The 22207-nt window shown below is 45.7% G+C and overlaps 1 protein-coding gene across 4 annotated transcripts in view; it reads left to right on the top strand.

Moving 5' to 3' along the window:
- Positions 1-22207, top strand: part of SLC2A9 (solute carrier family 2 member 9) — a 148208-nt gene that overhangs the window by 36157 nt on the left and 89844 nt on the right. For all 4 annotated transcript variants that reach the window (XM_074321361.1, XM_074321356.1, XM_019716591.2 and 1 more), the window contains 3 exons: positions 899-1059; positions 9237-9361; positions 18217-18362. In XM_074321361.1, the coding sequence (XP_074177462.1) occupies positions 899-1059; positions 9237-9361; positions 18217-18362 (432 nt within the window). The remainder of the gene's footprint in view (positions 1-898; positions 1060-9236; positions 9362-18216; positions 18363-22207) is intronic.

Genomic DNA, 22207 nt, shown 5'->3' with positions numbered 1-22207 from the left:
GGCCTCTCCTGGGTAGCAGTGGGGAACTCTGAGCATCTTGGAGATGGAACCCTCTTGGAGAGGAGCGTGCCGTGACCTCAGTCTTTGGGTCACACTGGAATCACCGGGTCCCCAGCCCAAACCCACTGCCTCAGAATCGCCAGTGACGGAGATCTGTGAAGGGGGGGGAAGTGGTTTCTCATTGTGGCTTTGATCGGCATTTCCCTGTTGACTGGTGACATTCAACATCATGTCGTTAGCTTACTGGCCACTGAATTTTTTTTGGAGTCTCTTCAAGTCTTTTGCTCATTTTCGATTGGGTTGTTTGTCTTCTTACTGACTTGTTAGAGTTCTTTATATATTGTGGATATCTGTCCTTTGTAATATGGATGGTACAAACATGCTATCTCAATCTGTGGCTTATCTTGTCATTTTTACCTTCTGAAGAACAGAACAGTTTAATTTTGATCAAATCCAAGTGAGCATTTTGTTTTTCTTTTATGGTTATTTGTGTGTGTGTGTGTGTCTTGTTAGTTTTGCCTCCCCCAGTGGCAGAGATTTTCTCTGATGTGAGGTATGTGCATTTTTAACACATTTCCCAGGTGGTTCTGCTGTGCACCAGAGTTGGAGCACCCCGGGTATAACTAGGCTTCTAGGTCACTCTAGGTTTGAAGTCAGATCTGATTTTGACTCCCAGGTTTGCCACGTACTGAGCAAGTCACATTGTCGCTCAGAGCCTCAGTTTCTCTATCTGTAAAATGAGGTAAAAATAGGGTTTGACGAAGTAAAGCTCAAATAGAACTTAGCAAAGCCCTAGCATGAAAAATGTGTTCCGTAAGAGCTGTTTTATCTGTATACGCCTGGCTTCAAGCAGCAGGAATGGACAGAAAAAATAACATGGGTTCTTCTTTGTTTTCAGTACATCAAGGCCTTTTACAATGAGACGTGGGAAAGAAAGCATGGACATCCAATCGACACAAACACTCTGACTCTTCTCTGGTCGGTGACCGTGTCCATATTCGCCATCGGTGGACTCGTGGGGACATTATTGGTGAAGCTGATTGGCAAGTTTCTTGGGAGGTCAGTGGGGGCTGCCTTTGTTTGGGTATCCCCTCCGTAATGTTAATGATATGTCCGCGTCGTAGTCAGGATTCCAACAGGCAACTGGAGAGATTTTTACGTCAGAAGGGGAAGGGGTAGGAATAGGGCACCAGAGGCCAAGGAGAAGTGAAGCCACGACAACGGGCTGACTGGGCTATGTCAGCACTCTGCTGTCCCAACAGGGAGGGAGCTGGGAAGAAACACCCTGGCTTCTCTCTCCTCCCCCAGCCCACTCTGCTACTGGTGCCTCTCATTGGTCAAAACCAAGTAGAAGCTAGAAAAACTAGGAGGACCCGGTCCCAGACAGAGCAGGGCTGGAGGGAGGGGATGGAGCTGGGTGTGGGAGCAAGTGGAAAACAGCCAACACAGTGTCTTAGAGCTTGGCCCATCTAAGAACACACAGCTCTGCTTTTAAAGCGTCAGGTGCTTAGACAGTCTCTCATTATATGACTGGATGACGATTTATTGAACCAGTTCCCTTTAGATAGACATTCAGGGTATTTTGTATCTTTTACCTTACAAATACGGTTTGTAAGTTGAATATTAAAACTTCATGTTGAGATTTCCTATCCCGGCCCTCTCCAGTCAGATCCACTTTACCTCGGGAGCTTCATTTCCTCACTAATTTTTGTCTAAAGGCTTCTCTCAGATCAGATCGATTTATCAATACATCCCCCAAATATTTTATTTGTATCCTTGCTCATAACTTCGTGGGAGCTTTGGAGGTGTTACTGGAAAAAGTAGAGTCTCTGGAGCATTCGTGTCTGAACTTGAATCATGAGTCTTCCACTTACTAGCTGTGTGCCCTTGGCCAAGTCATTTACTACATTTGAACCTCAGTTTCTTTATCTATAAAATGGAGATAATTATTCCTACTTTGTAGGGAACGTTATAAGGGCTGAAGAAAATAATGGAGGGAGAATGGCAGGAGCTCAGTAAATAAAAGCTATTATTATTTACCATGTTATTTACTATCATCCTCATCGTCACCTTGACAACCATACATAGTAGGTGCTCAACAAATCTCCATATTGCATTGACCTGAGTTGGAGAGGAGATTCATCAAACTCCAAGGAATCACTCCAGATCTTGGGGCTACAGAAACACTGTTAGGAAAGGTGCCACCCATTCTTTTACACCCAGCATCACATCCCCAACAAGGAGCACATTAGAACTACACGGGTTCAGAGCAGGCTTTCCAGAGCCTGGGGCAGGAAGCCATCCTGAAAACATCTACAAGGTGCTCCAAACGTCTGCTGCCCCAATGCTGCCTTTGTGACATTTTCCCTGTCCCCAAAGCCACTTCCAGGGCAGTAACTAATGGGAACTTGGTAGAAGGGAAGTATGACTGTTGCATAGTGAAAGCACCATTTTCCGTTTCCAGCCACTCACACACACTCTCTTGTTTAATTCTTTCTACTCTTTGGGTCTGTAGAAGGGGCCTGGAAGTTGGCACCTGAGCTCAGGATGGAACCCACACATGACAGCCACAGTACCATAGTCTTTCCTTGGTGCTAAGCAGGTCTTAATTAGGGTCCTGCTGGCAAAGGTACTATGAAATCCATGACTGTTGGACAACAGGTAATTGGCTGGCTGGCCCCCAGATTGGCACCACTGGCCAGGGTCCCTTAGGCACTGTGCTGAGCCTTTGGCTCCAGCGAGACTCTGACCCCAGTCTTCTTGCCTGTCCCAGTTAGATGGTCACCCCTGTCCCCAGGCTCCATGGCCTGTGACATATACCTTGTGTCTGGCTGTGGGCGCTTTTACCCCAAGGCTGCCCATAAGAAGGCTCTGAACCCAAGCAGATGGCACAGGGAAAGGAGCACTGGGATTAGTATCCGGATGCTGTGGCCCAGCAAATCCTGACTTCCCAACTCGCCAGGTGTGTGACGTGGGACTTTGCCACCTCACCTCTCAGCCAGCACGCTTCCCACCTGTACAGTGAAGGCAATGAACATGGCTTTGCAACCCTCAGCAGCATGACAGCAACAAAAGTAAAAGGAAAGCAAAACAGGAAACCTATTTGAGAAATACTAACTTTCTAAGTGAAGGAGAAAGGATGTCAAGAGATTAGATCAGAGGGTATTGGTTGTTGTGCCCCAAGCAGCTGCCAATTCCTTTTTTCATCATTCCGGGAGTAAAGGTTGAATTGGGATGAAGTCTCAGCTTGAGTAGTAAGTCCATTGGGAGGAAAGGGAGCAGTAATGGACGGTGGCTGCCATTTATTCACCTCCTGCTACATACCTGTGCTTGACATGTCGCATGTCACTTATTTCTTACAGCTAGCTATTGTCCCTGTTCAACAAGTGATGAGTCTGAGGCCCTGAGAGGCCCAGCAATGTGCCCAGGGTTGCAAAGAATGCAGTTGACCTGAAATTCAGATCTGGGTCTCTTTGACCTCAAGCCTGCATTCCTTTTATTATATTGTGACGATTGCAATGGCTTCTTGATGCATTATTCCTCTCCCATGGGGGCTGTTGGGGAGGAAGAGGAGGCTGAGCTCAGCGAGCAAGGCTGGGGTCAGGGCCAATGGAAGGGGCTTGAATGTGTGAGTGGGAAAGAAGTTCAGTGGGAGCGGGGTGGCATGGGCGTCAGGTGGGCGTGGTCACCCTGGGTGGGGCCCTGGGTGGGCGTGGTCACCAGCGGGTGGGGCCCTGGGTGGGCGTGGTCACCGGTGGGTGGGGCCCTGGGGCACATCCTGGCTCCAGCATGCTGAACTTGCCTGTGGTTTGGGAGAGGGATGAGAACAGGGGAGCACCAGGGGCCAGAACTGTCTCTGGAGCTGAGCCGTCCCACTGTCTATCCTCAGAGATGCAGGTTCAGAGACAATGCTGTGGTAGAAGGAGGATCAGAAGAATTTTTGTGTGTTTCCTTATCAGATGGGAGCTACAATAGCATGTTAACACGTTGCGTACGGATCACGAGAATCTTCGTTTTTTTCTGAGCCATGCATTAAGGACGGATAACGAGAATTCTCGTTTTTATTGTTGACTCTTTACTTTGCACATTTTATTGAATTATTTGTAGAATAATTATTTATAGAATAATTTATTTGTAGAATCTATTATTTATAGAAAAATAATAAATGACATAGAAGCATTTACACTTTAAAGAGAAGAGTGCATTTTAAAGTAGTTTCTTTTAAAAACCTGCCGGAACAGAGGGGTATGAGGGATTTAAACCCCGCCGTACGCAACGTGTTAATGAGATGTTCCAGCAGAGAGGGAAAAAATGATAGTCAGGAGCACGAAGTGAAACTTGTTGAAGCGATATCCTTGAATAGGCGAGGGGGGTGGGGACTAGTAGGTCACTGGAGGGATTGGCCTCAGGTACGAGTGGGGCCAGTCTGTCCATAGAAACATGAGCGAAGATGGCGGGCACAGATGCAGGCCGGGCGATACAGGCAGAGGAGACCAGTAAGGGTCTCTTGGATTGCTTCTGCTTTCTAGGTGGAATAGAAAGCAAGGTCATCCACTGAGAAAGGGGACAAGTGGTTTTGAACAGAGAGAAGATGTATGAAATCGTCATCTAGGAGAGCGGGACACTGAATAAACCAAGAAACTGGGGAATGCTTAGGAGGGAGCGCTAAGACCACTTGAGACTGGTGGTCATGAGTTGCAAGTGAGGCCAGTCAACACAGCTGTGCGTTTTTCTCCCGCCAAGCCGAGCTTTGTGGTATGTGTGTGAGGTAGGCCAAGGTCTAACAGGGTACGGTTTCGCTAGGCACGGGGAAGGAAGGGGGTTGGGTCAGGGACTTGAGGGTGTGTGAATGTCTAAAAAGCAGACCTTGGAATTCGAGCAGGATAAGCAGGAATAGACAGACACGTGGAGGGTGACAGATGGTGGGAGCAAGGTACCATCTTGGCTTATAGGCCTGGTCAGGTTAAAGACTCGTTAGAAGGGTAGGTGGTGGGAGCCAGTATCTCCAGACGTTTCCTATTTCACTAGGCTTAGTGAAAAGTCCTTGCTAAATCCATACTGAAATAGTGTCCCCCTGTACGTATCTTCCACCATTCATCCTGGTCCTGTGGATCCAGTGAAAGCGTGACATAGTGGAAGCAGCTTTCACACTTACCTGAGCAGCCTCTTCTCCAGGTTAAATATCCCCAGTCCCTTTGGCCATTTGTCAAGGGACTCTCCTCTCCTCATCATCCATCACTCCTCCTTGTATTCAGAACCCTCCTGCTGAAAGCTCATGATCTTCTGGGTTGCACAGGGAAGATTCTACGCCACTGGAGAAGCGCAAAACAGTGAATCAGGTGTCTGGGGTGGAGTTCCAAGGAGGTGCTGGCATTTTCTCAGAACTGGGAGGGTGTGGATCCCCCTTATTTCTGTTGCTGTGTTTATCTCGGGAAAAAAATGGAAACACAACGATTAAAAGCCCCATCTCTGAACCCCAATGAGTCATCTTTGCAGATTATTTGCAAATAAGGTCTCCATCCTCACTGGGACACTGCCGTGCTAGAGGTTATGTTGGGAAGGAATATATTAATATGATGAACTTGCTTCAAGGGTGTGCAGCCCTATTTGCGAATGTTTCAAGCCAGACTCCAATGTGATTTTAACATTCCTCGCGTAGCACAAAACACACCATCGCGTCCAATGCCAGAGCTCAGGCCAGAGCCCTTGGCGGCACCGTTGGCTCCTCTCTTTCTTTCCACCTCTGTCTGGTCCACCTGTAAATCCCATCAGCTCTGTCTTCAAAACACGCCCGGGTCTCAGCTCTCCTCGCTCCCTCGACTGCTGTCATCTGGGCCCAAATCACTGTCAGCACTTGCCCGATGTTTTGTAAGAGCTTCCTCATTGGTCACTCTGTTTCCACACTTACCCAGGGTCAGCACAGAAGACTGAGTGGTCTTGTTAAATTGAGTCAGCCATACCAGTCCTCGCATTAGACTCTTCCAGTGGCTGCCCGCTCACTCAGGCTGGAAGCCCAAGTTATCGTGGTGGCATAGAAGACCCTTTATGAGCGTCCCTGCCACTCCCCCTACCTTCCCCTTCTACAGCTTCTTCTCTGGCCCTCCACTGCCTGCAGCCACACTGGCCTTGCCGGTGTTCCTGAAATAGCCCGCATCTGGCTCTTTGTACCTGTCTGCCGGCATGGCTGCCCTCCAATGCCACGTGGCTCATCCAATCTCCTTTTCCAAGTCTGTGCACAGATGTCTCCTTGTTGGGGAGGCCCTCCCTGTCCAGCCCGTGTAAAATTACACCCCCTTCTGCTTTAGCTTTCTCTCAGCATTTATCACCAGATGCTACATCTGTTTTATTTTTACTTGTGTATTGAGAAGAGCATATGAGCCGACACTTTGTCACGCGCATGGCAATATGCCAGAACCTAGAATGTTTAGCACCCAGTTTATACTCATGTGTGTATTGAGTGAAGGAATGCCAGATGAATGAATGACTGATAAAAAAATAAATGGTATGAGTAAGTCTGGCAACCACCATTTCGCATTCGTGGTTATGAGAATGCCAAATCTCTCCTTGAATAGCATGTGACCTGACCAGGTCGTAGCTTTTTACATCTGTTTCCTCAGGTGGGATATGGGGTAACAAAATCCTCTAACTCACAGGGTATCCAGCGAGTATAGAGCACTTACAACAGTGCATGGCATGTAGTAAGCACAGTGATCGTTAACTATCACCATGGGTTTTATTTTACTTCTCTTTTAATTTCTTGAGGCTCCAAATAAGTCCCCGGTGTCGTCCTAAGCACATTACATCAATCATCTAGTTCTCACGCAACACACCAGTGAGTGTCAGGGTGGCGTGTGAATTGAGACTTCAGTGAGATGAGACTCATGTGATGAGCAGAGGGTCTCCCAGGACAAGGGTCATGAGTCGGGGACCAGCCTGGCGTAGCTGAGGGACGGCAAAGGCCGTCTCATGCCGGGGTGTGTAGGCCCTGGTGCAGAGCTTGCTCTAAGTGCAGTGGAAAGCACCTTGAGTGTTTTAAGTAAGGGGACGTGTGCCAGTGTTTGCTTTGAGACACTGGCTGCTCTGTGGATCATGAACTAAGCAGCAGGGTAAGTGTGGAACCCAAGGCTATTGCAGTCGTACGAGTGTGAGGTGGTGGTGGTCTGGACCGCTGCCCTACTGTGGGACCGGCAGTGGAAGAAGTGGTTTGACTTGGGATATACTTGGAGGCAGTGTAGATAGGACTCCATGATGGCTTGTATATGGGTTGTAAAGAAAATAAGAGATACAGGTATCATTCTCAGATTTTTGGCCTAAGCCATTAGGCAGGTAGAGGTTTCATTTACTCAGCTGAGGAAGGCCGGGGAAAGAGGGGTTAGCAATGCATTTGTTGTGGAGGAGTTGGGTTAGGGGTGGGAATTCAGTAGCTCTGCCCTGAACGTACTTGGCTTGAGATGCCTACTAGACACGCACATGAAAATGTACATAAGTCTAAATTTGAGAGGCGTCTGGGCCAGAGGCATAGTTGGGAATTGTCATCAATTAAGGTAGGGGGACTGGATGGAATCACCCCGGGAGGGTGTGTGGAGGTGAGAATAGGAGAGAAATGAGTGAGAGCTCTGGGACACCCCGAAGCTAAGGGGTCAGGGAAATGCGGACAGACGATCCTAGAGATGACAGGTGAGGCTAGAAGGAGAAAACAGGAGAGGGTAAGAGTCCAGATGTCTGGAGAAGATTCTGTTTCAAGAAGGAGTGTGTGGTCAGCCGTATCAAATGGTGCTGAAAGGCTGTACCAGGGGACAACAGAGAATTGGCAGCTGCGTTTGTGAAGGTGGGTGTCCTCAACGAGTGTCAGAGGGACGGTTTCCAGGGTGTGGGAGAAATAAACTCATCAGAGTGGAGCGAGGAAGAAGGGAAGGTGAGCGGACAATATTCATTAAGGAGTTTCACACTGAAAGGCAGCTCAGACAAGGAACAGTGGCTGCAGAGGGATGAGGACAAAGAGACAGTACTTAGATGTGCCGTGTGGGAGTGCTGGAGAGAGAAGGCACGGATTCTTTACTGGGGATGCCCAGGGCACAAAGGCCACCAGTGTTACAGCTTTTTGTGTATCTTTTCCAAGGTTCGTGCCTGTCTACACACACACACACACACACACACACACACACACACACACACACACACACACTTTTTACCACACATTTTGTTGCCTATTCCACACAAAGCTCTGTTACCTTGCTCTTTGCACTTAACAATGTATCTTGGAGATCTCTCCATAGCAGAATATAGAAAGTTACCTCTGTTTTAATGTTTGCATAATGCGTCACTTGATAGCTGTATCCTAATTTATTGAAACAGTCCCTTGTTCATGGACACTTGGGTTGTTTCAGTCATTGCCAGTATAGAAGATGTTGCAACGAGCAGACTTTGAACCATTATCACAGAGTTGCAAAAATCATTAACTTTGGGACTCCCTAAGAAAGGGGGAAATTTAATGGAAAGTTTGAGCTAAATCAGAAATAGTGGAAAGAGCTCTGGCCTGGAGAGATCTAACTCCTAAAAGTAATAATGAAGTCCCCTTTCAAATCCCCAGCTTCTTACACTGTATAAAACAATTTAATACCTGTTCACTCTTTGAGTCTTCAGGGAAAAAAAAATATCCTGCGAGACACTAAGATGTTTCCCTAGCTCTTTGACTCACTAGTTGTATGACCTCAAACAAGTTTCTCCTTTGTCTGTGCCCTGGTTAACTTCTCTATAAGAGGTTTAATAATATCACCTCCCTTCTAGGGTTGTTTTGAGCAGTAGATGAGCCACTCATGTGAAGAGTTTGTAATGAGGTCTGTCATATAGCAAGAGGTCAATACACGTGAATGATTATGGTCATTTTGCAGGTGAGGAAAGGAAAACACAGAGCTGACAAAGTACAAAGTCACGTAGCTCATAAAAGAAAGAGCTGGTGCAGGGACCAGGACCCCAGGCCTCCAAACGCATCATGCTTCTCAACCGTGAGGTCTTAGGGACGTGTTCCTAAAACAGCGGTGGTGGTCCTCGCACAGAGCAGTTAACAGTAATGGTAATCCACGCCAGGGAGGAACCTAGAGGCAGGAAGTGCCTTGTTCAGGATCACACAGCCAGAGGCGGCAGTGGGCGCCTGTGGGGACCCGGCCCCCGGGATGGACAGGCGAATGACAGCGTCACGGTCGGGCCCCCTCATCAAAGCCCTCCTTTTCTTCTAGGAAGTACACTTTGCTGGTCAACAACGGGTTTGCGATTTCCGCTGCGTTGCTGATGGCCTGTTCTCTCCCAGCAGGAACCTTGGAAATGCTCATCGTGGGCCGTTTCATCATGGGTGTGGACGGAGGTGAGGCTCACGGGGGGGGTGGGGGGGGCAGCAACCTATTCTCGGGGGCTGCTGTTATTTTACATATGAGGACACGGGCTCAGAGGTGTGCGTGTGACTAAAGCACTCAAGGGTGAGGGCGATGGCTTCAGGCTGCCTGGGTTCTGCCACTTTCCTAGGTGAATTTCATTACCTTGTCTGTATCCGTTAGGTTTTGCTGCATAAGAATGCACAAAAACAACCCAAGACATACTGGCTTAAAGCAATAAGCATGTCCCTGAGCTTGCAATTCCGTGGGTTGGCTGGGCAGTTCTGATCTGGGCCAGCTCTGCTGACTCCTGTGGGGCTCTCGCGCATGCCCGTGGTCGGCTGCAGGCCAGTCAGCGGCTGCGTGACTTCACATGGTCTCGCTCCTGTGTTTGGTGGTTGGCAGGTGGGTTAGTGTCAGGGGGTCCCAGCTCATCTCTGATCTCTGTGGTCTCTCAGGCTCTGATAGGGTGGCCTGGGCTTCTGCACGTAGACTTCTCAGGATCCCAGTGAGTGACAAGAGGGGCAAGTCCCATCGAACAAGCTCTTGTCAAGTCTCCACTTGCAACACCTTTGCTAATGTCTCATTGACCAAAGCAAGTCCACGGCCAGGTGTAGTCAGTGTCAGAGGGACCTAACTACCCAACGATGTGGACTTGGGGACCGTGAACATACTGGGGGCCATCCCAACAGGCTGCCTCACTATCTTAGCCTCTTTCTCTCATCTCACAAAGGGACCTAATCACAAGCCTTCACTTGTTGGGGTAGATCAGTAAAAACTAACTGATATCCTATGTGAGTAAAACACTGAGTACGTTCCAGGCCCTTAGCAACTTCCCCCAATGCCAAGAATGGCAGTGGTATCATTGCTGTTCTTGTTGTTGCTATTTCTATTTTCAGTTAACAAGGTACTGATCCAGGATTTGGTCAGAAGGAAAGGAAAATTGCTGATCACAAGAGGAATCCATTGTCCTGCTCAAAATAAATAATTTAAAGCCAAATGATAAGCCTGGGGCGTTTTCAGAAGGCTGTGCTACTCAGACTGGGTTCTTCTGGGGTATTTGGAGCCATAGTAGAAGCATCGGACACCTTCATGAAATGTCCTTTTTCTAGAAGGCTTGGAGAAAAGAATAAACACCTTAGTTTTCCATTGAAACAAATGTGATGCAGTCTGTTGCTGGAGGCAAAAGCACATGCACATTGTAAAATCAAAATAGAGGATTGCAAGGGTGTTTTGTGTTTGTGGGAGACTGAGTGGGACGTGTCCCCGTCACAGCCTTCCAGTCCCTAATGCACATTTGCTGCATTAGACGATCTCCAGTGGACAAGTGATGCATATAAGTAACCCGGGGGACAAAAAGAAATCACAATGGAAATTTTAAAACAGTTTGAATTAAATGATAATGAAAATACTACATAAGACATAGCAGAATTTGTAGGATACAACTAAGGCCGTGCTTAGACTAAAATTTATAACCTCAAATGCATGAAGTCTAAAATAGGAAAGGCTGAAAGTCAATGATCTAAGCTTCCAGCTCGAGAAGTTAGAAAAGGAATTTTTATCAGAGAGTGTCAGCAAAGCCAAGTGGATTCGAGAAAAGATTACTAAAGTTGATAAACCCCTTTAAGACTGTTTATAAAAAGAAAGAGAAGGAATTAATAACTAATGTTAGGAATTAAATGGATATTCTGAAGCATTCAAAGATAAGAATGTATCATGAACATATTTATGCAATATATTTGAAAATTTTAGGTGAAATGTACAAATGTCTAGAAAGCAAAAACTTACCAATACTGACATAAGAAAAATTAGAATATCTGAATATTCCTAGTCTATTGAGTAAGTTGAACATATAATTTAAAATCTTTAAACAAAGGAAATTCAAGGCCCATATGGGTTCTTTAAGAAAGAATAGTACCAACACCATATGAACATTTCCAGAGGGGCTACTTCCCGACTCATAAGATAAGCGTGTCCTTGATATCATATCTTAATAAGAACTTTACAAGAAAGGAAAATTACAGGCCAATATCATTAAGTAACATAGGTATAAAAATCCTATACAACAAATCAGCAAGCAATTGGTTGGAACAAAATAAACATAACATAAAACATAAAAAGATACATCAGGACCTCTCTGGGTTATTCCGCAGCAGAAATTGGCTTAACATTTGAAAAACTGATCAAGGTAATTTACCATTATTTACAGAGTACATTTTAAGAAAAAATCATATTGTTTTGATATATGCCGAAAAGTCATTTGATACTATTCAATATCCATTTATATGATAAGAAAAAAAATTCTTTTTTAAACAACTCTTAGCCAATTGGGAATAGCTGGAAATTTCCTTAAACTGGTGAAGATTATCTACAGAAACGTTGTACTCAATACTAAGATAGTAACAGGCTTTTCTCTGAGTCCAGGAGCAGGAGAGATGCACACTTCTCACCCTTCTGAGTCAATATTGTCCTACAGGTCCCAGCCGATGCAATAAAGCAAACAAAAAAATTTAACGTAAGATTATAAAGATTGGAAAAGAGGAACTACAGCTGTCATCTTTCACAGATGACATGGAGGTATAAAACATCTAAAAGAATCTATAAATAAAGTTCAGAATGAATAAATGAATCTGGCTAGCAGGGTCTCTGGATGCATACTTGTATACTTGTAATACTCAGTGCAATTTTATTTCGCTGTGATAAGATCCATACACTAAAAGGAATTGTGTTCCTACATAGAAAATGAAATTTATAAACTATTCCATTTAAAATATTATAAAAACCCAGTAAATACCCAGCAATAAGTCTAACAAGAAATGTGCAATCCTTCTACACAAAAATGTATGAAATATTATGAAGAGAAATTAAAGAAGACAAATAAATGGAGAGGTATTTCGTGTTCATAGTTGGGAGACCCAATATTATAAAGATGCTAATTCTCTCTATATTGATCTACAGATGCAGTACAAACCCAGTCAAATCCAAGCAGGTTTTATAAAATGAAAATTGAAGGCAGTTTCTAAAATTTATATGGAAATGAGAATTCAGGAGATAATCTTACAGAAGAAGAAAAATGGGAGAACTTAATCTACTGGATATCAGCACTTATTATAAATTTACAGTAATTTAGACAGTGTAGGTTGATGCAAAGGTAGAAAAACAGATCAGTGGAATAGAGAGACGTCTGAAGCTGACCCATACATATGTGGATACTTTCTCTATGGCGAAGATGCAGCTGGAGAGGTGAAGAGAAAGAGTGTATTTTCAGTAAATGATGTCAAGTCAGGCAGAGTCACCAGTGGCTGGGCGTTCCTGATCCCAGCAGGCTGGCGCTCGGCTGTAACTGTGGTCTGTGGGAACAGCCTGGCGAGTCTAATGGGGGCCACAGACTCCAAGCGTCGAGCAGAATGTCAATATGCACCTTTGCTTTTGTGCTTGGAAAATTGTATGTGAAGTTTGTTTCAAATGGAATATATTTCTATGTGCTATATCTTTCTGGAAGCATGGATTCTGGTGGCAATTAGGAAGGAAATAATAACATCAGCAACCATAAATGAACCCCCTTTTTGCTTATATATGGTCATGAGAAATTTCTACAGTTACAGCTTAGGTTATTATTTCTACAACTTAGCTGTTTTCTGTGAAACAGTAGCTTGTTTTCAGGGGTTGGTATCTGTGTTTTTCTGCTGCCCCTTTTCTTTGGGGAATTGTCTTAGGGATGAAATGCAGAAAGCACAGTCTAGGGTGACAAATGCTGTGTTTGTATTGACACTCTGACATATTAATTCCATTAAAAATGAAATCTGAACACTGCTTTACCCCATGTACAAAATGAAGCCCAGGTGGATTGTATTAGGTTGGTGCAAAAGTAATTGAGGTTTTTGCAAATTATTTTTAATCGTTTAAAGTGCAATTACTTTTGCATCAACCTAATAGCTTTAAATATGATGTATAAAACAATAAGCACTCTAGAAGATAACATAGAACGCTATTTTCACCATCTTAAAATAGGGAAAGATTTCTTAAACATGATAGAAAAAACACTAGTTTAAAGTAAAAGATTTGATAAATTGGACTACATTAAAATTAAGGACTTCTATTCCTAAAAAGAATAGAAAGAAAACCATAGAGAGCAAAAAAATGTTTGCAATGAATGAATGAAATTGACGAAGAGCTCCCCAGAATACATTAAGAACTCTTACAAATCAATCAGAAAAACAGAAAACCTATTACAAAAATGACTAAGAGATTGAATAGGCATCTACATAAAATGGCCAATAAATAAATAAAATTGCATTAGCAATGAAAGAAATGCAAATTAAAACCACAATGGCTAAAATTAAAAAGACTGAGAATGTCAAATATTGTCAAATATGTGGAGCAATGAGTATTTCATAATCTCTTATTAAGGTGTAAATTGGTACGATAAGTTGGGGAAATTGTCTTCACTAAAACTAAACATGCATACGTTATGACTGCCATATGTATACATATACACATATAAATATATAAAACTTCCTTACATGTGCACCAAAAGACTTGTACAAGAATGTTTATGGGGCACTATTAGTATTCACTGCAAACTGGAAAGCATTGAAATGTCCACCCGTAGTAGGGTAGGTAAACTGTGGTATACTTACACATTGGAATACTACACAGCAATGAAAACAAACAAATTAGAACTACATGCCAAAACATGGATGTGTTTCACATCTGTGTGAAACAGAAAAGAGATGAGACACAAAAGAAAATACATATCCTCTGATTCCTTATGCCATTGTTAGATGACAGCAGTCAGGCTGGTGGTGACCTCTGGGGAGGAGGGAGAGGACAGTGATGGTGAGGAAACACGGGTGGGGGTCTTCTGGGGTACTGATATTGTAGGTTGATTCTTGACTTGGGTGGGGATTGCACAAGTGAATAGTTTCTGTGATCAGACATCAAACTGCACACGTATTATTTATGTAATTTAAAAATGTATGTCATGCTATAGTTTTCAAAAGCTAAGTCTATATTCAGTGAAATGCTTAGCTTTGCACTGGACTCAGATTGTTCTGCACCCCAATAGAAAAATGCAGGTTTCCCGTTGTCTCTGGAGTATTTCTTTCAGCATCTCTGATGGTCCCTAGAGAATATTTTCCTCAGTCCCTTCTGCTTTTCATGAGCTGCAAGCTGCTGCTGAAATTGGGCTCTAGGCGGAATCTGGAAGTTAGGCTAGCTTTCTGTGAGGGCGTGGACCCCCAACTGTTCCTCCTGTGCCGTCAGACCATGTACCCTGAGAAAGGGGAAGGGTGCAAGTAGTTCCAGACGTGCTCGGGAGATGGAATGTTGACGTTTCAGATGAGAGTCAAAGGCACTCTGCCCCCTGCTCGGATCTTGCTGTCTGCAGCCCCCGTCAGACTAGCCGTGGGGACTGTTCCCAGAGACCACAGTTATAACTCAGTGCCAGCCTGCAGGGCTCTGCAATTCCCAACCACTGGTGACCCCACCAACCTCACCCTCTCTGTTGCCTTGGTTAAATTACAGTAGAGTGACAGTGCCTTGGGGACCCATCCGTACCTGTTGATGGAGCACCTGTCCTGGGCCTGGCATGGTGTTCTCATGGAACCCCATTATGGCTGGAGGTGGGGACACAGACAATAAAGGAAGAGCCACACGAGATACTTTCAGAAAGTGCTAAGTGCACCGAGGAACACAGGACCGGATGGAGAGAGAAAGCGTGATGGGAAGGGGCTGATTTCGACAGGTGGTCAGTGAGGAGATGTGGTAGTTCTTTGTGGTTGCTGCAACAAAGCACCACAAACTGGGGGGCTTCAAACAATAGCAATTATACTCTCAGAGTTCTGGAGGCCAGAAGTCCAAACTCGAGGTGTCAGCAGGGCGGGTTTCTCCTGGAGGCTCCGAGGGAGAGTCTGCTGCCTGCCTCTCCCCAGCGTCCGGGGGCCGCCGGCAATCCTTGGCAGCCCCTGGCTGTGGCAGCGTCACTGCACTTTCTCCTCCATCTCCACACGACCTTCGCCTTCTGTGTCTTCACAGGAACACCAGTCAGTGGACTTAGGGCCCACCCTACTTCAGTCTGACCCCACCTGAACTTGATTACGTCTGCAAGGACTTCCAAACTAGGTCACCTGGGAGGAGTGAGACTGAGCTGGGCCAGGAAGGACAGGAGGGAGTCAGCTTATGGACCTGTGAGGGCAGAGGGTTCCAGAGAAACAGAACAGCAAGGGCCGATCTCCCACAATCAGAAGGAGCCTGGAGAGTTCAGTAACACTAGGGCTGGGGCACCTGGAGAGGGGGAACTGCTGGGGATGGGGACCTAGGTCGAGAGAGGCCACTCGGGTGTGGGGGGTGCTTGGTGCAGCACCACAGGCCTAGGACGACCAATGGATCTTGTTTGCCTGGGACTCGGGGGGTTCCCAAGGCACCCCCTTCCAGTGCTAAAACCAGGATGGTCCCTGGAAAACTAGATTGAGTTGGTCACCCTATGGCCAGCTTTCATGTAGACCATCTGCTCATTACCACTAGTTTAGCCACCAGGGTCCCATTTTCCCAGGTCATTTCACAACATGCAAGTGAGGAGAGTCACCATGTATTGACAGATTACGCTGGGCACTCGGCTAAGCGTGTATTCAACAGCACATGTATGAAGGAGGTATTATTACCATGCCCAGCAGCTCCAAGCCCTTCACCACTCCACGCCTCCTCTTTCCTGCCACGTCATTTCCATATTAGTTTTTTGTGAGATGATAATAGTTAGCCCCCGTGGGTAGGTGGAGCATCAGGGCAAGCAAACTGACAGTTTTAAGTGTCTATCAAGTGACCACACGTGAGAGAGGAGACTTACATGTAGTAATTTCATTCCCACCACAATAGGAATAGACAGCAATTATTACCCTTATTTTACAGATGAGGAAACTGAGGCAAGGAGTAGCTAATTAGCTTGACCAGGGTCACTGGTGAGAACAGTAGGGCACTGGGACTTGAATCTTGTGCGTTTCAACCTCTATTGCACTGGTCCCTAAACCACAGCACAGGAAATCGATTTGTGGCCAGCCAGTTTGTCCACGAGGCCAGATGTTCCCAATATCTGTATTTTAGATAAAGATTCAAATATCATCTGGTTTATGTTGTGACTTTTCAGATTATTACTGTCTCTTTGCACCTTATGCGTGTTTGCCTTTCTGGTAAACCAGTAAAAGCTGTCCTGAGCCGAGATGCAATAAATGAATGAGATCCTCTGCTTATAAATTGGGCCATGCACCCCCTTCACTAATTTTTTTTTTTTTTTAGGAATGGCCTCCTGAATGCTAGCAACTGGAGTAAATTCAGCTTAGCTTGAACTACACTGATTTATACCTAAAATGTGTTGGGAACTGGGCTAGAGACATGGGGAGGCCAAGTCAGGAAAGACATTTTTGAGGCCCTCACAATCTGGTGAAAAATTAGACAATAATAGTAAGTGCTAATAATACTAATTGGTACAGCACTTTACAGGGAGTGAAGCACTGAGCATATCTTATTTAACTCTCACAGAGATTATATGAAGTTAGACTCAGTGCTTATCCCCATCTTGTGGACTGACAAACCGAGGCTGAGGGAAGCTAACACCACCCTCCCAAGGCCTCACAGCTTATAAATTGCAGGATTAAACTGGGAGTCAGTGCGACTCTGGAGGGTGTGGTCTATGCGCTAAACAAGCCATGAATCTGCCGGGGAAAATGCATTTGCAGACATTTATAGGGCTATCATGGACCTGAAGAATAACCCTACCCAGATACGGGTGGAAACAAGGTTTCTTAAAACTGACGAGGCCTCATGTTATTTCTACTAATAGACCCTCTGTGTATGCAGTGTAGTGTATCTTGCAAAATATTTTTATAACTTTTATTATTTGAAACATCAGTCATAAGCTTCTGAACATGTAAATTTATCCCAAAGGTTATGAGGTCATATGTGGGTGACTTAGTATATAAAATTCTGTAAAATGAGTACATGTAACAGAATCTGCCATGATTTCCTTAAATAGGTTTTGTAAGCTGGTGGGAAAAGTTCAAGTTCTAAAATCAGAGACCTGATCTATTGGGCAAATAATCTCTTTGGTCACCTCTGAATGTTACTTGGTGATTTCAAAAGTTATACAACCTCTCTGTGCCTCAGTTTTCTTCATATTTAGAATGAGGTTAATAATAGTACATATAACTCTCTGAACTACCACCATCCCCATCACCACCACCACCATGGCTGCCATCATCATCACCACCATCCTCATCATCACCACCACCATCACCACCATCACCACCATCACCACCACCACCACCATCACCACCACCACCACCACCACCATCACCACCATCACCACCACCACCACCACCACCACCACCATCACCACCACCACCATCACCACCACCACCACCACCATTACCACCATCACCACCATCACCACCACCACCACCACCATCACCACCACCACCACCACCGCCACCATCACCATCACCATCACCACCACCACCACCACCGCCACCGCCACCGCCACCATCACCATCACCACCATCACCATCACCATCACCATCACCATCACCACCACCATCATCACCACCACATCATTACTACCACTAGTATCACCATCACCAGCTATTTCCTCTTCTATGAAGTCCACCTTCGCACCATACCTTATGGATTAAATGATACAGTGCATGTTAAAGCGTTGGTAGTTTGTGCAGAGTTCTGGGAATGGTGCTGTGGCTACAGTGCTATTTTGGTCAGGGTGAAGCAGAGGGAGGTGCCGTGACCAGAGTCTTCCTCCCTCAGAGGAGACAACTCTCTCACAGCCGCCATGCTTCCTTCACAGGCATCGCCCTCAGTGCACTTCCCATGTACCTGAGTGAGATCTCACCCAAGGAGATCCGTGGTTCTCTGGGACAGGTGACTGCCATCTTCATCTGTATTGGTGTGTTCACGGGGCAGCTGCTGGGCCTGCCTGAGCTGCTAGGAAAGGTAAGTGTGGCTTCTCGGCCAACCATGTTTGTTCTCATTCTGTGTTTCCATCTCAGCTCCCCATGTCCCTTGCAGGACAAAGGTAGTCAGAGGTGAGCCCTTCCTTCAAAAGCTTGACCCTATGTCTTGGAATTCCTGAGCATTCAAGCCCTTTCACTTATTGGAGAAAAGTTGTTGCTGAGTTCTTTTGATTAGGTTTGATTTGGGGAAGGAAGGAACATAAAAAATACATAACAGATTCTAACCTTACAGAACGTTCAAATCTACCTATTTCATAGCTATTGTTAACACCTCAATTAGTGTTTAAGTTTTTGTTCCACAACTTGCTGTTTTCATGTAATATATTTAGGGCATCTTTCTAAGATGTTTTGCTTAGTTCTTCCTCACTCTGAGTCTTTCCTACATAAATATGTGATTGCACATTCTTAAGTTTTTGGCTCTCTGTGTTGGAAGCAGAAAGGCCTGACTTTGAATCCCAGTTTAACAATTTACTTGCTGCATGGCCTTGGCAAGGAAGAAGATCTCACCCAGGTTGGGGTGGGGTGGGGTGTGATCAAGGAAGGCTTTCCAGAAGAGGTGGCTTCTAAATTGAGCCCTGAAGGGTGAGCAGGAGTTAGGCAGCTAATGATGGGGTTTGGAGGGAACACATTGCAGAAAAAGGGAGTAACTAGAGAAAAACCCTGCAATGGGGAACTGCCCTGTGAAGGAATTGAGAATGGCTTGGGGCTGAGGGAAGAGCACGCGTGGGGAGCATTAGACCAGGCACCTGCTCACTGAGCCGACATTGTCCTGGGGAAATAGGGATCCCTGGGTGGCACTAGAGCAGAGGAATGACGTGGCCAGATGTCAGTTAAAAAGTGGGTATGCTTTAGGGTTGGAAGGGTGAGGAGGGAGGAGAGAGACCTGGAAGGAGACTGCTGCTATTGGTGCTTGTGGTGCGGGGAGGGTGAGTGGCGGGGGCTGAGGCGGTGCCCTGGGGATAGAGAGGAGGGGTGACCTGAGCCCACAAGACTGGCTGCCTGTACCCCACAAGGATGAGGGAAAGAGAAAGGCTAGGATGCCTCCTAGGGCCGCAGAGACATTCCCTTCCCACTTACACAAGAAGGCCAGGATGGAGGGAGGAGGTTAAAGCGGGAGTGATGGTCAAATGTCTGTCCAATGCCCTGGAACATTGCACAACTGACAAAGCCCTGCTTTGTGGGAGGACTCCGGGCAGGAGGAGGCAGGGGGTGGCTGCAGCGGAAATAAACGAAACCTGGCAGATGTGCACATCACGCCGAGCTTACGTAGAATATGTATTCGTTATGCCGTTGAAATCCTCACAGCTCCTTCGTGAGCATCTCATACTGACAGCCACGGAAATGGGAGCAGAGAGAGCTGAGGTACAGAACTAGCTAGGATAACGATATTGGAGCTGAAACCAGAACCTGGTCGTCTGCTTTCAGACCTGCCTCTGGGGCGCGTCTGACTCAGCCAAGAATGGGACATGCTGGCTTCTCTGGGAATGTGAGGAGGAATCGGACCCCAGTTCTGATGTGTGGGTTCCTTCCTCACATCAAGCAATGCTCCAACACCAGCTGGGCGTCTTACAGTTCAGCTCAGTTCTGACAGTAGCTGGACATAGTGTTAGGTCCTACAGGTTAAGGGCTCAGTCCCACAAGACTGTCCCCATTTCACATGCCGATAGCAAGTCCAGGCTGTCACTGGGCCGTCTGCCCAACTGGCTATTATTCAGAGGTTCCTATGACCTCCTCCTTGGGGTCCATTAATTTGCTAGAATAGCTCACAGAACTCAAGAGACCAGTTTACTTATTAGATTACTGGTTTATACCTCTCCAGGAGAACCACTTTCCAGCACCTCCACATGTTCACCAGCCCAGAAACTCTCCAAACCCCATCCTTTTAGGTTTTTATAGCGGTGTCATTATTGGCGTGGTTGATTAAATTATGGCAATTGGCGATTAAGTCGACCTCCAACCCCTCTCCTGTCTTGAACTTCGGGGAGGTTCAGCCCTCTAATCACCTGGCTGGTTCCCTTAGCATCCAGCCCCCATCCTTAGGTGTGGTCCACAAGTCACCTCATTAACGAAACTCAGGTGTGGTTGAAAGGGGTTTGTTATATTAATAACTATCAAGACACCTTATCACTTAGGAAATTCTAAGGGATTTAGGCGCTCTTCCAGAAATGGAAGGAAGAACAAATATATATTTCTTGTTATAAATCACAATATCACCATAAGGGGGATTCAGGGTCCCATCGTGCCTGAGCCTTACTAACCCTAGAGCCACCTCCTGCCTCGTTCAGGGATGGGTTGATAAGCTGAGGAATCAAACATGGTGGCCACATGATGATAGGATAATTGGAGCTGGTTGGCATTTATCCTTTAAAAATTATTTTGGAATATTTTGCTGGTTTTTTAAAAAAGATTTTATTGGGGAAGGGGAACAGGACTTTATTGGGGAACAGTGTGTACTTCCAGGGCTTTTTTCCAAGTCAAATTGTTGTCCTTTCAATCTTAGTTGTGGAGGGTACCATTCAGCTTCAAGCTGTTGTCCTTTCAGTCTTAGTTGTGGAGGGCGCAGCTCAGCTCCAGGTCCAGTTGCTGTTTCTAATTGCAAGGGCACAGCCCACCATCCCTTGTGAGAGTCGAACCGGCAACCTTGTGGTAGAGAGGACGCACTCCAACCAACAGAGCCATCCGGGAGCTCAGCAGCAGCTCAGCTCAAGGTGCCGTGCTCAATTTTAGTTGCAGGGGACGCTGCCCACGATCCCTTGTGGGACTTGAGGAATTGAACTGGCATCCTTGTGGTTGAGAGCCCACTGGCCCATGTGGGAATCGAACCAGCAGCCTTCGGAGTTAGGAGCACAGAGCTCTTAACCGCCTGAGCCACCGGGCCGGCCCTATTTTGCTGTTTTTATTGGGGCAAATTATACATAACACAAGGTTTACCATTTTAATCATTTTAGAGTGTATAATTCTCCAGCATGAGGTATGACTTCTCCTATTTCAGCTGATCCAGGTCGCCTCACAGGCACCTGCTTCTGATCTTTTATTATCAACCTCTTGAGGTTATTACAACTGCAATTTGTTTTTCTCTTTTGCAAAAACAACTCGCACGTTACCTTTGCAGTTGTCCCATGCATGACAATTTCTATAATTAATGCGAGCGTCTTAGAAATGTCTTTTTGCCAAAGTAAGGTTCCACACTAAAGAGATTCTTTTGCCTTTTGTTTTTAAACATATTTTAAAATTCCAAAAGTAAACATTATGTATGTGACAATAAAACCAATATAACAACTACAACCTTAGCTCTTTAAACATAAAATGTATATTTTAAAGTCAATGAACAATACTGTTGTTATCCATCAGAGTAAAAAGTAAATAAACGTCTGCCTCAACAGAGGCTAAGCTTTTTCTTTTTTGAGATAGTTTCCAATTGCTCATCACTCATCAACGTCCTCTTGTGTAAATCAGTATCAGGCCAATTCTGCTACTTGGGTCCTGTCTTTGTGCATTCAGCCTGCTGTAACAAATACCACAGACTAGGTGGTTTGTAAACAACAGAAATTTGTTCCTCCCAGTTCTGGAGGCTGGAAGTCAGAGAGCAGGTGCCAGCACAGTCAGGTCTTTGTGAGGACCCTCTTCCTGCCTCGTAGATGGTCATCTTCTCGCTGTGTTCTCACGAAGGGGAGAGAGATCATCTCTCCCTTCTCTTCTCATAAGGGCACTGATCCCATTCATGAGGGCCCCACCCTCATGACCTAATGACCTCCCAAAGGCCACACCTCCTAATTCTATAACCTTGAGGGTTAGGATTTTAACATATGAACTGGGGAGGGGGGG

The sequence above is a fragment of the Rhinolophus sinicus genome, linkage group LG02 (assembly GCF_036562045.2).
Source record: "Rhinolophus sinicus isolate RSC01 linkage group LG02, ASM3656204v1, whole genome shotgun sequence".
In the NCBI taxonomy this organism is placed as follows: Eukaryota; Metazoa; Chordata; class Mammalia; order Chiroptera; family Rhinolophidae; genus Rhinolophus; species Rhinolophus sinicus.
The sequence above is the reverse complement of the archived record's forward strand: the minus strand, read 5'-3'. Positions and strand labels throughout refer to the sequence as shown.